Source organism: Lutra lutra, chromosome 5 (assembly GCF_902655055.1).
Source record: "Lutra lutra chromosome 5, mLutLut1.2, whole genome shotgun sequence".
In the NCBI taxonomy this organism is placed as follows: domain Eukaryota; kingdom Metazoa; phylum Chordata; class Mammalia; order Carnivora; family Mustelidae; genus Lutra; species Lutra lutra.
In genome coordinates this window covers 11,207,398-11,222,223 of record NC_062282.1, presented here as the reverse complement: position 1 = coordinate 11,222,223, position 14,826 = coordinate 11,207,398, and the positions used below count along the sequence as shown (strand labels likewise).

Here is a 14,826-nt window from a genome sequence, read left to right as displayed (position 1 = left end):
GTTTGAAGGGGAGGCAAAGTAACTGACACCCCTGTTTGCCCCTCTCTGTGAATTCAGACAAAACTATAGTCAAGTCAAGATCAAACAAACACCTAACTGTCATCATCATCAAAATACAACCTTTATTCCTGATAGAATTATTTGGAAGAAGATGTGACTTAGAGTACAACTCCCATATTCCCATTACCACCCAAATCCACACACATGCACAATGGGCTTGTGAACATTATATCAACAGAATTCTTGAAGAAACTCCCACATCAGAATTCTTGAAGAAACTCCCCTCTGTTACCCTGCTTTACTTTAAGGGTCCTAGGGTGCAGACCATGGGGATGCATTCAAGGAAGAAGAAGAAAGAGGGAGAAAGGCACTGGGCTAGATTTGACCAAATCAACAGTCTCTTCCCCAAAGTAATGATTAGCTCTTCATTCCACCTGTATAGGGAGAACTAATGGGGGGAGAGTAGGGCAGGGATATTTAGGGAAAACCCTTTCCCATGAAAACCAGTTTTAATCTTTTGCCAAGAGAGTGGTTTAGGGTTTTGCATCTTGAGGGCAATGACTTGGCTCAGGCTTTGATGCACAGGTTCCTTCTTGTGTCTTAATATTGGAACCTCTTGCCAACACAATGAAATGGGATAGAGTTAAAACCCTGATTTATTTTATTATCCTCATATTAGCAGTTGGATTAATTTATATTTTTTATTTACTTGATATAATTTTGAAATCTTGAAATACAGTTTAGGGGTCTAAGTAAAATACCTTCTATTTGTATAATGATTTATAGTTTTTATAGTGTTCAAAATTCATTTAAAATGCTGTTTTTTGATATTTGCAAAAATCCTGTGAGGCAGTCAGGGAATTCTCCCAATTTACAGATGAGGAAACTGAAGCTTAGGGGTTCAGTTGCTCATTTAAGCTTTTATCATTTGCAAGAGGAATTGAAGAACTTTTGGGGCAGTTTCCCGAGCATTCTGGTCTTTTCCATCTTAATGTTTTAAATGAGTGTGTGTGGCATCTGACTGGCAGAAATTAAATTTTCCTTCTTTTGTGTAGGAATCCTATGCCCTGCTTAACAAATATGGGCTTCTGATAGCAAAGGAAGAGATGGACAAAGTTGATACTCTGCGTTATTCTTGGGAGAAGCTTCTGGCACGTGCCGGAGAAGTTCAGAATGAATTAGTCTCACTGCAGCCTGGTTTCAGGAAGGAACTTATCAGCACTGTGGAGGTCTTCCTCCAGGACTGTCACCAGTTCTACCTGGACTATGATTTGGTACAACTCCAGATTTTTCTGTTTGTATTTTTGGGGAAGAGCGAACAGAGCATGCAAAATGTTCAAAGATTTATGTCAAGTTTAATGAAATTCCCTAGGAGTGGGAATTTTATTTTAATGAGAGTAATCTTAAGAAATGAGAATTTAAAAAGTGCTGTCCATGTTATATCATTGGTCTGTTCCTGAGGTTGTCTGATAACTTTCTAAACTTGTGTAGACAAATGCTATTCACATATAGTTAAAACAGACCTATAGCTTTCCTTGGTTCTACAAATATTGCAGAACTCCACGCATGTGCCAGGCACTGTCCTTGGTGCTGAAGACAGTGCGCAAGACAGATGGAGTTCATGTTTTAGTCATTCAAGAGTTTTAGTGCCAGCTCTCCTACTGGGAATATGCTGTATAATAAGACACATTTCTAGCCAATTATAATATACTACAGAAAGGGAATATGTAGCGTAAAGGGTACAGTTTGAGCCTACTATATAGGAAAAACACACCAAACCACAAAGTTGGTGGAGTTATGAGATTGGATCCATGGACTAATTTCATGGATGAAGAAGTGCAGAAATCTACCCATTGTAGGTGTTTAATGTAGGAAAACCTGTTGGGAATGTTAAGGTTATAGGTCACTTTGCAAATAGATATGAGAATGGTAAAAACACATTAGGGTTTTATTTGCAAACCAGACATATGGGCTTCTTATCGAGTGCTTATTGACATTTCTTTGCCTGTGTCACCTAAGAAATGAATAGTACTAGTTTTTAATTTTCAAAATTTCTTGAAATTTAGAAGTTGTGGTATTTGTTGTGGTATTATTTAGAAGTTGTGATTTTTTTTAGACTTGAAAATATTTCCAAATGAGACGCTTTCCTGAGTCCTTTTCTACAATGAAAAAATGAAGTTTCCTGTCATTGATGTGGCATGCATGAAAGCTAACTTTGAGGCACAAATACTTTGAGCTCATAAAACCCATAGGCAACACTTCATTCTATTTTATATTTAACTTTTTGTTTCAGAATGGTCCAATGGCCAGTGGCTTGAAACCCCAGGAAGCCAGTGATAGGCTTATCATGTTTCAGGTAATCTTTTTAGCTTCTCTGACCTTCTAAACAACCAAAACCTTAAGGTGTTTTGGACACATACATTTCCCCCCTTAATATAGAAAGGCCTATTGTGGAATATTTTTAAAAATGTGATTTGGGATGATTATAATTGGAGTTAGTTTCTATGTAATTAGCTATAGTTATTTACTATTCTTACTTGTCTGTGCTCAGAGATCCTACATGTTTGCTTCTTTGCCAAGCTTTTGAAATTTACATATTTATTCATGTGTCAGTCATCTCGATGAGTTTCCTCTTATGTTTTCTTTAGAATCAATTTGATAATATCTATCGGAAATACATCACCTATACTGGAGGAGAGGAGCTTTTTGGGCTGCCGGTTACTCAGTATCCTCAGCTTCTTGAAATAAAGAAGCAATTAAATCTTCTACAGAAAATATATACTCTATACAACACCGTCATAGAAACTGTAAATAGCTATCATGATATCCTTTGGTCAGAAGTGAATATTGAAAAAATCAACAGTGAACTTTCAGAGTTCCAGAACAGGTGAGAAATTAAATGTTTAGCACGCCCAGAGCTATTGAATCTCAAATGCTTTCTTTTTTGATAGGCTGTCAAGTTCTCTTCTCACCCCCAGATGTTTTGCAAGCACATCTCGTGCTGCCTTGCTGTTGTCTGTTGACATCACCCCTGTCAGACACTATTTATTAATTACCCCTGTGTGTGCATTGTGAGACAAGCACATCATTTAAACCTGGATGAATCTGGTCAAGGGCTTTTCTGCATCTTGGAGGGAGATGATCTCTATTTATGTTACACTTACCAACATTTGAAGTTTATGTGAGATGACTTCCTATAATAAAAACAGGAGCCCTCTGATTTTTCTTTATTCTTTTAAGTGTTGAACCCAAAGAAAATAGAGGGTCATTTGTTACATTTTTTTGGTTGACAGCCTGATACACTCTGTTGTGCTTTGTACTTAGAAGGCTCTTAATACCTGTTAGTAGAATTGAGGTGAATTGGGAGGCACCTCTATCCTTTAAAATGATGCCTTTTTTTCCAGTTAATTTTTATGAGGAAATTGAAAAAAATCTTTCCTCATTGGGAGGAACAGTCTTCTATAATGCATAAGTTTGTTATATTAACAGATATCCTCTCAGTCATGAGATTTGAAAATGCGATAAATATTCAAAATGTCTGTTTTTGATAGAAATGCTAGAAGAGAGTCTTGGATGAGATACAGCCAGGCTCATCTTGGAATAACTGCTCATGGTGTTCATTTCGCAGGTGTCGGAAGCTGCCCCGAGCCTTGAAGGACTGGCAGGCTTTCTTGGATTTGAAGAAGACCATTGATGATTTCAGTGAATGTTGCCCACTCCTGGAGCACATGGCCAGTAAGGCTATGATGGAGAGGCACTGGAAAAGGATAGCTGCTCTCACTGGGCATAGTCTGGATGTGGGGAATGAAGCCTTTAAATTGAGAAATATCATGGAGGCACCTCTTCTGAAATACAAGGAAGAAATAGAGGTACAGTTGATAGAAAGAATGATGCAGTGGGGGGATTCGAAGGTCCCATAGGGTTTATTTTGATAGTATTCCTACATTACAGAATGTTGGATCAGTAAACCATATTAAGTCAATTAAAATGCTTTTCAGTGCATTCAGCTCTTCATTCCTTCAATAAATGTTTACATGACAGGTTCTGTGTTAAGTGCTGGGAACATAAGGATGCATTCCTGCATTCACAGATCATTAAATAATTTATATAGTGAAATAATTATCCAAATAAACATATAGTTATAAGATGTGGTAAATACCATTGAAGTAAAAGTATCTGCACTAGGACAGCCTATAATAATAAGCTTAACCTCTTTGGGGGTGGGGAGTGTTAAAGTAGGGAATGCTGGGGTGCATATCCATGACTGCTGGGGAGTACGTGTCCATGTGCTTGCATGGTAGGGCAGGGAGAGGTTTGGAAAGTGCCAGAAGTCAGTGTCAGGCAGGTGAGATAGCATGTGTAAAAGGTCTGAGGTGTGTTTGGGAAACCAGAGGAAAGCCAGCATAATTTGATCTTTGGACCAATGGGGAGCCATCTAGGAGACATAGATGACATGGTTGAGTTTGCATTTTGTAAATGCATGGAGAAAGGATTGGGGGAGGGCCCGTGGGAATCATGGGACAGTCAACTGAGGGTTATAAGAATATCTCAGATAAGAGATAATGGTATCTTGGACGAGAGGGCAGGTAGTGAAGCTGGAGAGGAGAGAGAAGATTGAGAAGATCTTTAGAAGGCAAAGCTGGGTAGAATTTTGTGAGCGGGGGAACATGGTAGGAGAAAAAAAAGGGAAGGGTTAAGGAGGAACCCTAGATTTCCTGCTGAGAAATCTCAGTGGATGAGTGTGCTAATCAGTGAGATAGGGAATTATTGGAAGGGGATCAGTTGGATGACAGGGTGCAGAGAATTTAGGGCATGAATTTGATATTTTACAGACTGTGTTTGGGATTCTCTTGATAGATCCAAGTACAGAGGCCCAGTCGGCAAATGGATATGGGTTTTATATGGAGACACAAAAGGTTACAGGCTATGGGCATAGATGAGCTCACCCAGAGAGGGAGTGCAGCATGAGAGGAGAAGAGGCCAAGGACAGGGCTTGGCTCATAGTCCAGAAATAAATGTGGCTGCAGAGGAACCTGGGATAGTCAGGTTTCTGTTAATTCCTCCTCTGATACTGCATCGATTTGGCTCTAGGGTTAAGTCAGATACACAGTAAACTTTGAGTCTTTGATTAGAGTTTCAAAATTTAAAAGGCTTTTACATGATCTGTTTTTATCCAAATGGAGATACAATTGACATATAACATCGTATAAGTTTAAGGTATATAATGTATTGAGTAGATACACTGATACTGCTGCGTGATTGTCACTGTGGTGTTAGCTAACACCTCTGTTGGCCACATAGTTACCATTTTGTCTAGCAGTGGTAGCAGTTAAGCTCTAGTCTATTAGGAAGTTTAATATTTGCAATAGAGTTTTGTTCTCTATAATCCCTATCCTGTGTATTGGATCTCCAGGCCTTATTCATCTACTAGTTGCAAGTATGGACCCTTAAACATCTGTCCTTTTGCCCTCCCCCAGCCTCTGGTAACTACCATTCCCCTTGGGTTTTTTTTTTTGAGTTTGGTGTTTGCGGATTTCACATGTAAGGGATATCATAGAGTATTTGTCTCTGTCTGACTTGTCTCAGCCTAATGCCCTCAAGTTCTGTCCATGTTGTTGCCAGTGGCAGGATGTCCTTTCTCAGGGCTGAATAGCCTTCCATTGTTGCATGTCTTTTCTGTCATCTTTCTTTCTGGTAGAGTTTGATGGGAAGTTTTCCAACTTAAGTTTCTGTTGCTTAGTAATAGCTCCATCTTCGTCTCTTTCCCTAATTGTATATCTTCATACACATGCACCATTTCTTATATTGCATTTTATAGCTGGAAAAAAAGTATAGGAACGTACGAGGCAAATAGTGAGGTCAGGGCCTTTGCTGAATCTGGACTGTTGATGAAGGATATGTGACTCTCGTGGGCTCCAACGAGAGCTTGCAATTTTAATAGGACATCTGCATCAGTGCAGTGAAAGAGAGGGACATTGAGCAGAAGCTGAAGCAGGTGATGAACGAGTGGGACAGCAAAGCATTCACCTTTGGCAGCTTTAAAGCCCGTGGAGAGCTCCTCTTACGGGGAGACAGCACCGCAGAAATCATCGCCAGCATGGAGGACAGCTTGATGCTGCTGGGCTCCCTACTGAGCAACAGGTAAGAAGTCCATCCGTCTCTCCCCTGAGATTCGGGAAACATTGTAACAAACGTTTTTAAGGGAAATTCATTTTTAAGATGCAGCAGTAGCCCCCATATCATTTAAATGTTAAAAATCCTTGTTGTAATTTTCTCCTCTGCCACATCTTGTATAATCCTGTTTTTATTTCATTATCCCCTGTTTGTGGGATGTGTCTGAGACCATCAACTGGACAAAATAACACAACATGTAATTAGCCACTCGGATCTCATGGAACGTTTCAGCTTTGGGGCTGACAAGCCTCGCTGCACAGCTGACAGCTTGACCGGCTCCGGAGTCCAGGGGAAATTAGGCTGAGTTTCAGAATAATCATCTACTTGGGAAATCATTGTGCCAACATATGTGGACTAGAAACTCTCAGTTGTGTCCATACTTTAATGAGATGACAGATTAAGATGGAGAAGGAATTTAATTCATAAAGAGAAGTAAAATAGCGCAGTCAGATACTAGTCTAACACTTCTACCTGACACTTCCCAGCAAAGCCTTCACGCTTTGGACACAGGAGCGTTAGACTCATGAACTGAATGTTTCCTTGGTTCATTGCTTGCCTTTGCTCTTTTGGAAATAATTTCTTATTCTCCAGCATCTTCTCAAATATTTGGTGATAGGGTATCATGTGGGTATCATTGAGATATGAGTTTTTTGCATTCCGTCTTTCAAATATCACTCTACTCTGTATACATATGTGTTTCAGTAATTTTAATGTAAGGATTAATAACCCCTTAATACTGTTTGCGTAAAAATTTCTCTCTATATTTACTTGGTTCACTTGAGTGTTTGAAGTGAGTAATCGGGAGTATACAGTTAGATCTTAGAGATTTAGACCATTGGTAATCTTGACTCTGAACTGCTCAGGATTTGAGAGTTTTAATGAATTCGGTTGTGATTCATACCCAAGTAAGATAAAGGATAGATGGAAAATAACACTCTTTAGGGAGGTAGAAAATGTAGACTTATAAATTAAGTAGAAATTCTTTATGCTAAGGATCGGTCAACTCTCCTTACAATGACATTGAATTCACAGACAAGAGTTGTGTGAGGAACACATATTCAGTACAAATTTGTTGAACACCTACGTGTACCCTGTGCTCTTCTAGGTGCTATGGAAAGAAGAGTGAATAAAACAAAGACCTCCGTTGCTGTGGAACAGCATTCTAGTGAAAAACATAAATAGCCCCCCCCCAAAAAATGTGCAATATTAAAACAGTTTATATAACTATTAAGACTATGGGAATGAAAATTTTATTCATGAATATGACTCATATTTGAGAAGACTTCAAGTCCATAGTCTGTTGGAATAGGAGTGTCAATAAGGGAGAAGAAGAAGAGGGAGAACAGTAATAGGCAGTGGAATCATTTAGAATTTTATCTGCAAATAATAGAGGCACCACATACAACATTGCGTGTGTCTCTCGCATGAAGGAATCTCTAAGGTTGATGAGAAGCTCCACCTCACCATCAGGGACCTAGGCCTTGTCTGGCTTACTTTCCTGTCTCGTCCAAGTGTGGTCCTTCTCTACCGTAATTCCCCTTCTGTCCCATGCTGCGACTGCTCCTCCAGAAGAGTGGTTCTCAGAGTTGACTATAAGCTGGACACACCTAGGGAACTTACATCCCAGTGTCTGGGGCACATCTCAGACCAGTTGAATCAGAGTCTCTTGGAGGTGGGGTCCGGGAGGGCATGGGTCGTTTTTAAGGTCTGCTGGCTGATCCCAGACTGCAGCCAAGGTTAAGAACTACTGATGTGGAACTTAGTCCTGGGACTGCACGCTGCTGCAGAGGAGGCTGGGAAATTCAGTACTGTAACTGGGCAGCTCTGTGTCCAGGGAGAAATGGAGTTCTCTATCCAAAGAGAAGGAGAAAAGACATTGCAAGACCACGTCAGTTTCTGTCTCAAGAAAGAAAAAGGAAAGCTATAGGTTAACAATAAAAAGTGGCTTTCAGAGTGTACACGTACAGATGTGTAAGCCCTAACACATGCACACTTGCGTGTGTGCGCACACACACACGCACACACACAAAAGTGGCTTTCAGAGTGTACATACATGTACAGATGTGTAAGCCCTAACACACGCGCACTTGCATGTGTGCACACACACACACACAATCATGAGTGGGTGGATATGAGTGAGTGGGAAGTTGGAAAGAGACCCAGAAATGGGGAGGCTAGAGAGATCGCAGAGGTTGTCATATTTGAAAATTGAATTAGTTGTTTGGTCTCTACCAGTGTCCCTGTAATTACTCCATTTTATATGAAAAAACCAGAGAGTTCCTGGAATGAGCACAGAAGGTCAGCAGAAAGAATATTATGCTCTTGGCTGTAGCAACACTGACTCACATTTTATTTCTCTAGAAGTTGGGTGGAGTCAAGTCTAAGTTGCTAACAAGTTGAGCAATGTACAATAAATAGTGATGAATTCGTCACTTGGTAGCATCATTTTAAAAGCCAGGAACAGGGGGCCGCTGGCCGGCTCAATCTGAAGAGCATGCGACTCTTGATCTCAGGGTTGTGAGTTCAAGCCCCATGTTGGATGTAGAGATTACTTAAATAAATAAAACTTTAAAAAGCTAGCAACATAAAGTCCTAAGGAAATGGGTAAAAATTAAGATAAAAAAATCTTTCAGTTTGAAAACAACAAAGAAAGAAAACACTAAAAAGAAAAAAATTACCACCCAAGTGCTGAATGTACTTTCCATTTTAGGTACAATATGCCATTCAAGGCCCAGATTCAAAAGTGGGTGCAGTGCCTTTCCAACTCTACAGACATCATTGAGAACTGGATGATGGTGCAGAACTTGTGGATTTACCTAGAAGCTGTCTTTGTCGGAGGAGATATTGCTAAGCAGCTGCCCAAGGTTTGAATATTGTCCTTAGGATTTCATCAGAGGTTTACCTTAGAGAATTGTCTAATAGCTAATAATTCCTTTAAGCATGCAATAATACCTCAACCTCTCTTGAGCCACACCCCCCTCAATCTTTTTGTTGTTGCCTTGGAACTGTTTTTTAAAGAGCAATTGTGGAGAAGAAGGGATGCCATTGCTAGAGAACTGGGCCATTTTGTAGGAAGCGGAGGGTTAAGAAAACAAAGGACAGATGCCTGCATAATTGCTACGTTTCTTCAGGTAATTTGAAGGTAGAATTTGGAACAGTGTAGAATTATGGAATTGTTATCTCAACAATGGTAGGATAATTTCTTCTGCTATTACTGACAGTTTAAAACAACCACGCTGAATGGTACACCCAGTTATATCTGCACTGGAAAACTGGGAGGTGGAAACAGGCAGGAAAAATCTCCAGAACAAAAAAAGGACTTCTCAGGATTGTGGAGCCTGTTTCCGTCACCAAATTAAATCATCTCACGGGGAAAATGGAGGGTAGTATTTTGAGATGTTTATAAAAAAAACATTTCTACCAAATCTCAAGGACTCTTATTCGATTACCTTAAATTGTTTGCAAAATTGCAATGTTTTAACGATACGCTTGGGTTTTAGAAGCACAATTATGTTGAGCACTCTCTGTGCTCGGCCTTCCGACCTTTCCCCGTGACAAGTTTTCAGTGTCGTTATAGAGGACATGGCCTATGTTTTTTTTAACTACCACTGAAATGTTTCCACACACTGAAATTTTAAGTATTTGTATTTATTTTTGCTTTTATATTTGGGCATGAGTTTCTTCTTGGTGGGTGGAGGTGAATCTCAAATTGGACTTAATAGTGGAAACTTGTCACATACAATATTGAAGGAGCTGGGTGGGGTGTCTGGGTCTCCTATTTGATATTACATGCTTACTGGTAAATTATAGGAAGTTTAAGGGAAGAAAACAAAAATTATTTCTACTCTCTCAAAGTAATCTCTGTATTTTCCACTTTTTTCTTCTGGAAAAAAAATCTACATTTAAAAATTTTATAGCATTAGGGTTATACTGTAATTAATTTTGTTTTATTTATTTATTTATTAAAGATTTATTTATTTGAGAGATAGAGTGCACACAGGTGGGGAGGGGCAGAGGGAGTCTTTTATTTTTTTTTAAAGACTTTATTTATTTGAGAGAGAGCAAGAGCGGGGTTAGGGGCAGAGGAAGAGGGAGAAGCAGACTCCCTGCTAAACAGGGAGCCTCATGTGGGGCTCGATGTGAGGCTCGATGTGGGGCTTGATCCCAGGACTCTGAGATCATGACCTGAGCTGAAACCAAGAGTCAGATGCTTAACTGACTAAGCCATCCAGGCATCCCCTAATTTTGTATCTTATTTTTTTAAAATATTTTATTTATTTGACAGAGAGAGATCACAAGTAGAGAGAGAGAGAGAGAGAGAGAGAGGAGGACTCGATCCCAGGACCCTGAGATCGTGACCTGAGCTGAAGGCAGAGGCTTAACCCACTGAGCCACCCAGGCAGCCCCTGTATCTTATTTTTTAATGTTTGCCTTGTTTCCTAGATATAAAAACAATTCAGTGCTCAGAATAGAAAACTTGAAAAACGTAAAATTCACTTTATTTAGAGATAACTATCAAAAATGCTTGGGAGTGCTCTTCCCTCCCAGGCTGTCTCATATTGTATTTTCATTTCTGTACCTGTCTTCTTTTAGTTAACATAATGGGGGTATCTTCTTTAAGGAAGGGGGTGGGATGGTACAGAAGGAGAGAAATAGAACACATGTGACTTTTCAGGCATGTACAGTTGGGGTATCCAGACTGGTCAGAAATCTGGTCTCAGTGGAAGGTCTGTGAGATGCTCTGACCTTGAGATCACAGATGTGTCCAAGTGTGTGTTGTTACCTCATTCTGTAGGAAGCCAAGCGCTTTTCCAATATCGATAAATCTTGGGTGAAGATTATGACTCGGGCCCACGAAATGCCAAATGTCATTCAGTGTTGTGTTGGGGATGAGACCATGGGGCAGCTGTTACCACACTTGCTGGACCAGTTGGAGATGTGCCAGAAATCCCTCACTGGGTAAGTTAATTGGCCCTGGGAAACCTGCCTTAGCATCCCAGAGATGAACGGGACCAGAGGGACTAGACAGCATTAGGAATATTGATTTTCTTTTGCTGAAACTTAGTTCATGTCTGATGTTGTTGTGCAGATAAAACTGGTAGCTCAGCACCTCATGTTTTGGAATAAGGGGACTTAGGGCTTCTTCCATTACTGGGACAAGATCTTGCAAACATTCTCATGAAGCTTTTGCTTTTTAAAATTAATACACCTACTTTTCTGATTTTCCTTCTTGGAAAAACATCTGAAGAGACAAAATATTTCATTGTACGCAACCAAGAACAATATGAACAGTGTAATGTACACACGTAGTCAAGATTATATAGAAACGAGGCTTCATACATCTGTGGTGTACACACACACACACACACACACACACACACACACACACAGGTGTAGGAAGCAGGTTGGGTGAATTCCAGGAGCAACAGATATTTTTCTTTTCTTTTCCTTTGGCTAGTCAAGATCAAGTCATGTGAGCAGAAATACGTTAAATAGTAATATTGTAAAAACAGTTAACTGCACATTCTTTCATTTATATTTTATTCTTACTGAAGTATAATTGACATACAACATTATACTAGTTTTAATATACAACAAAACTACTTGCAAGCAAATCCTCCAAAATAGATTTTTAGAAAAAATAGACTCTCAGGTATGAAGGATTTGATACATTTTATAAAATTGTTGAATGAAAGCAAGTGACTGTTGAAGGACATTTGACAAAAGGACTTTTGTTTTTGAATGGTTGATCATGTGCCATTCTTTTTAACCATAATGCTTAGCATGACCAGCCGTGTTGCAGCACCTCTAAAGTTTCTTGGCTGGAGACCTAGCTTGATGGCCATGCAGTCTACCACCAGACTCAGGCCAGAGGGAAAGAAGAAAAGGATTAGAAAGCTTCCATGCTCTCAGAGCTCTTCATGTTGGAAAGGTTGAGGGGCATGAGTCACTAGGACATCATGCAGGACTCAGTTGCCCCCGAGAAGCTTGCTGAGGAGTCATATCACTGGTCTTTCTGCAGCTGAATTTGTTGCTTTGCTTCCTCCTCTCCCACCCTCCACTGTACATACACACTCATGCACGCAAACACACTCCTTTTTTCTTCTTTCCTTTTTCATTCTTTTTTTTTATCGTGCTCTCTTTGACATTGTTTTGTAACTCCTTGGAGGAATAAGTCTACTCTGAAATTATTCATAGTTTTTACTGAGCTTTTCATGACTTTTGGTTCCCTAAGGGTTATGGGCCAAAGCACATAGTCCTGGTATAAACACTGGAGTATTAATGTTTACACAAAAGAACACTCTTCCCAGCTGATGAGGGTCTGCAGCAATTGGAAGGGACTTCCGACAGGTCCGGAATAAATGGTCTTGTCTACTCTGTCACAGAGGTTTGGTCGTCACGTTCCACATGCCTCCTTTCAGCCTTGTCTCACTGGAGAGACAACATTACCTGATTCCTCATCAGAATCAGACTAGGTTACTGTGAAGGGGCCAACAAGTAAGGGGGATGAATTGGTAAGAATGTTTTTACTCTTACCAATAAGAATAAAGAATAAGGAATTCCCTATTCTCAATAAAGAGTAAAGATAAAGCTTCTACGAATAAGATAGACTGGGATATTTAAAATAACATTCGCCTTTTCAAAGTAAGGAAAGAAAAGCTAAAACAAACAACATAAAACACTCTGAGCATAAAAGTAAGAATTTAGGAAAATGAGGAGGATGGAAACAGAGACTCTTGAGTGGTCTTATTCTGCCCTCTCTCTGAGGCCAGACTTTTTATTTTTTTTTCACATGCCCAAAGTGAATAAATCCAAATTGCCAAAACGATTTCTTGTAGAGTGTATTTACTGAGTATTTCATGAGTGTTGAGGAGGAAGATTACATCGCACGCAAAGCTTGTCCATTTCTGTCGCTTTAGAGGCGCCTCACTTCCACAGTCTACTCTTCTGTCTCCTTCCTTTCTTTGCTTCTTTCAGCTTTTGTCTTAAGGAGTTTGGCTCCTGCCCTCATGCTGGGTCTCCCATGCAATGACATACATGTCTAGCATTAGACTAAGTGTGGCCGGCCAAGCGTGGTCTAGAGGGTGCAGCTGGCTTGGCTTCTGGTCTACACCATCCTTAGTAAAAACCCTACCTTCCGGGGTGCCTGGGTGGCTCAGTGGGTTAAGCTGCTGCCTTCGGCTCAGGTCATGATCTCAGGGTCCTGGGATCGAGTCCCGCATCGGGCTCTCTGCTCAGCGGAGAGCCTGCTTCCCTCTCTCTCTCTGCCTGCCTCTCTGTCTACTTGTGATCTCTCTCTGTCAAATAAATAAATAAAATCTTTAAAAAAAAAAAAAAAAACCCTACCTTCCTATGAAGAGTCTCTGCCTGTATGCACTAAGAACATTTCCCCCATGATTTTACACAGGAATGAAACAATAATACACATGACAAGGAAGGAACAGAAATTTTAAAAAAAGGTCAAAGTTTAAAAAGGATTTCTGGTAAGATTTTACAATGTAAGGAATTACAATGAAAACTACAATAATTATATGGAAGTATGCAAGGAAATAAAGTTACAGTGGTACAGATATGAAAATAACAGAAAAATTATATCCATAGCATAAAGGGTCGCTGTAAAATAAATAGAGAAATGAAAGCACAGTTGAAAGCAGGGCAATGGCAGGAACATTCCCCGGGTTTCAGTACATCCTGGAGCAGAGAGCAGCACCAGAACCTCTTCACACGTTTTTTTCAGAGCTGGATTTTACTTCTGCTTTGGTGATGGATTCATTGTGTTCTTTAAGATGCAACCCAAGAATGAGATGCAGCCTTTCGCTGACACAGCACTGTGCTTGCAAACAAATCTAACCCCCCGCCTAAACTCCCGGTGTGTAATTGCTCCCGTCCTCCACCGAGAAAGTATACTTTGCCAGATGAAGTCAAATGTATGCCTTACCCTTGTGAAAACTGAAGAAATTCACCTATCAATCCTGGAAAAAAAAAAAAAAATTTCTTGTCCGAATATGGAATGTTACTTGGCAAGAGGAGGAATGAAACAAAACAAGACATTGAACAGTATATGGGAAAATGAGATTGTCTCAAGAGCTTTCCCCACCCAGATTAATTTATTTCTAGAAAGGCCTGCTGTGTGTGCTTATACAGTATCTCTTTGCCTCTCCCCACACAGGTACTTGGAGAAAAAACGGCTGTGCTTTCCTCGGTTCTTCTTCGTCTCAGACCCTGCGCTCTTGGAGATCCTGGGGCAGGCGTCAGACACACACACTATACAGGCCCATTTGCTGAACGTGTTTGACAACATCAAAACCGTCAAGTTCCACGAAAAGGTTTGCCTACTTCGAACTGCTGGCCAGTACTTGCCATCTCTTAAACTTCCACTGTCTTTATGAAGTAGCTCTCTGGTCGGTACAAAGGGTGACTTCCCCATCTGTTCGCCCTCTCAGCCCGTGATAAAAAGCGAACTTCTGGGCCCCATTTGCCTTCGGAACTGTGTGATTTCTTAATCTCCAAAGTGTAAATTTGAGTAACAACTAGTTTAAACGTGATTAGGAATGCACTGTGTGTAGCATTCGTGGTTTTGCATGCCAAGCTAGGTGTTTAGAAATTTGACAAACCAAAGAAAGCAATTGTTCAAAAAGTAATGCCTTCGCT

General features: G+C 40.2%; 1 protein-coding gene across 5 annotated transcripts in view; it reads left to right on the top strand.

The window, feature by feature from the left end:
- The window catches only part of DNAH5 (dynein axonemal heavy chain 5), a 277,211-nt gene that overhangs the window by 112,143 nt on the left and 150,242 nt on the right, over positions 1 to 14,826 (top strand). For all 5 annotated transcript variants that reach the window (XM_047730540.1, XM_047730538.1, XM_047730537.1 and 2 more), the window contains 8 exons: positions 1,056 to 1,274; positions 2,294 to 2,356; positions 2,649 to 2,887; positions 3,629 to 3,869; positions 5,942 to 6,141; positions 8,885 to 9,038; positions 10,970 to 11,133; positions 14,345 to 14,501. In XM_047730540.1, coding sequence (XP_047586496.1) covers positions 1,056 to 1,274; positions 2,294 to 2,356; positions 2,649 to 2,887; positions 3,629 to 3,869; positions 5,942 to 6,141; positions 8,885 to 9,038; positions 10,970 to 11,133; positions 14,345 to 14,501 — 1,437 coding nt within the window. The remainder of the gene's footprint in view (positions 1 to 1,055; positions 1,275 to 2,293; positions 2,357 to 2,648; positions 2,888 to 3,628; positions 3,870 to 5,941; positions 6,142 to 8,884; positions 9,039 to 10,969; positions 11,134 to 14,344; positions 14,502 to 14,826) is intronic.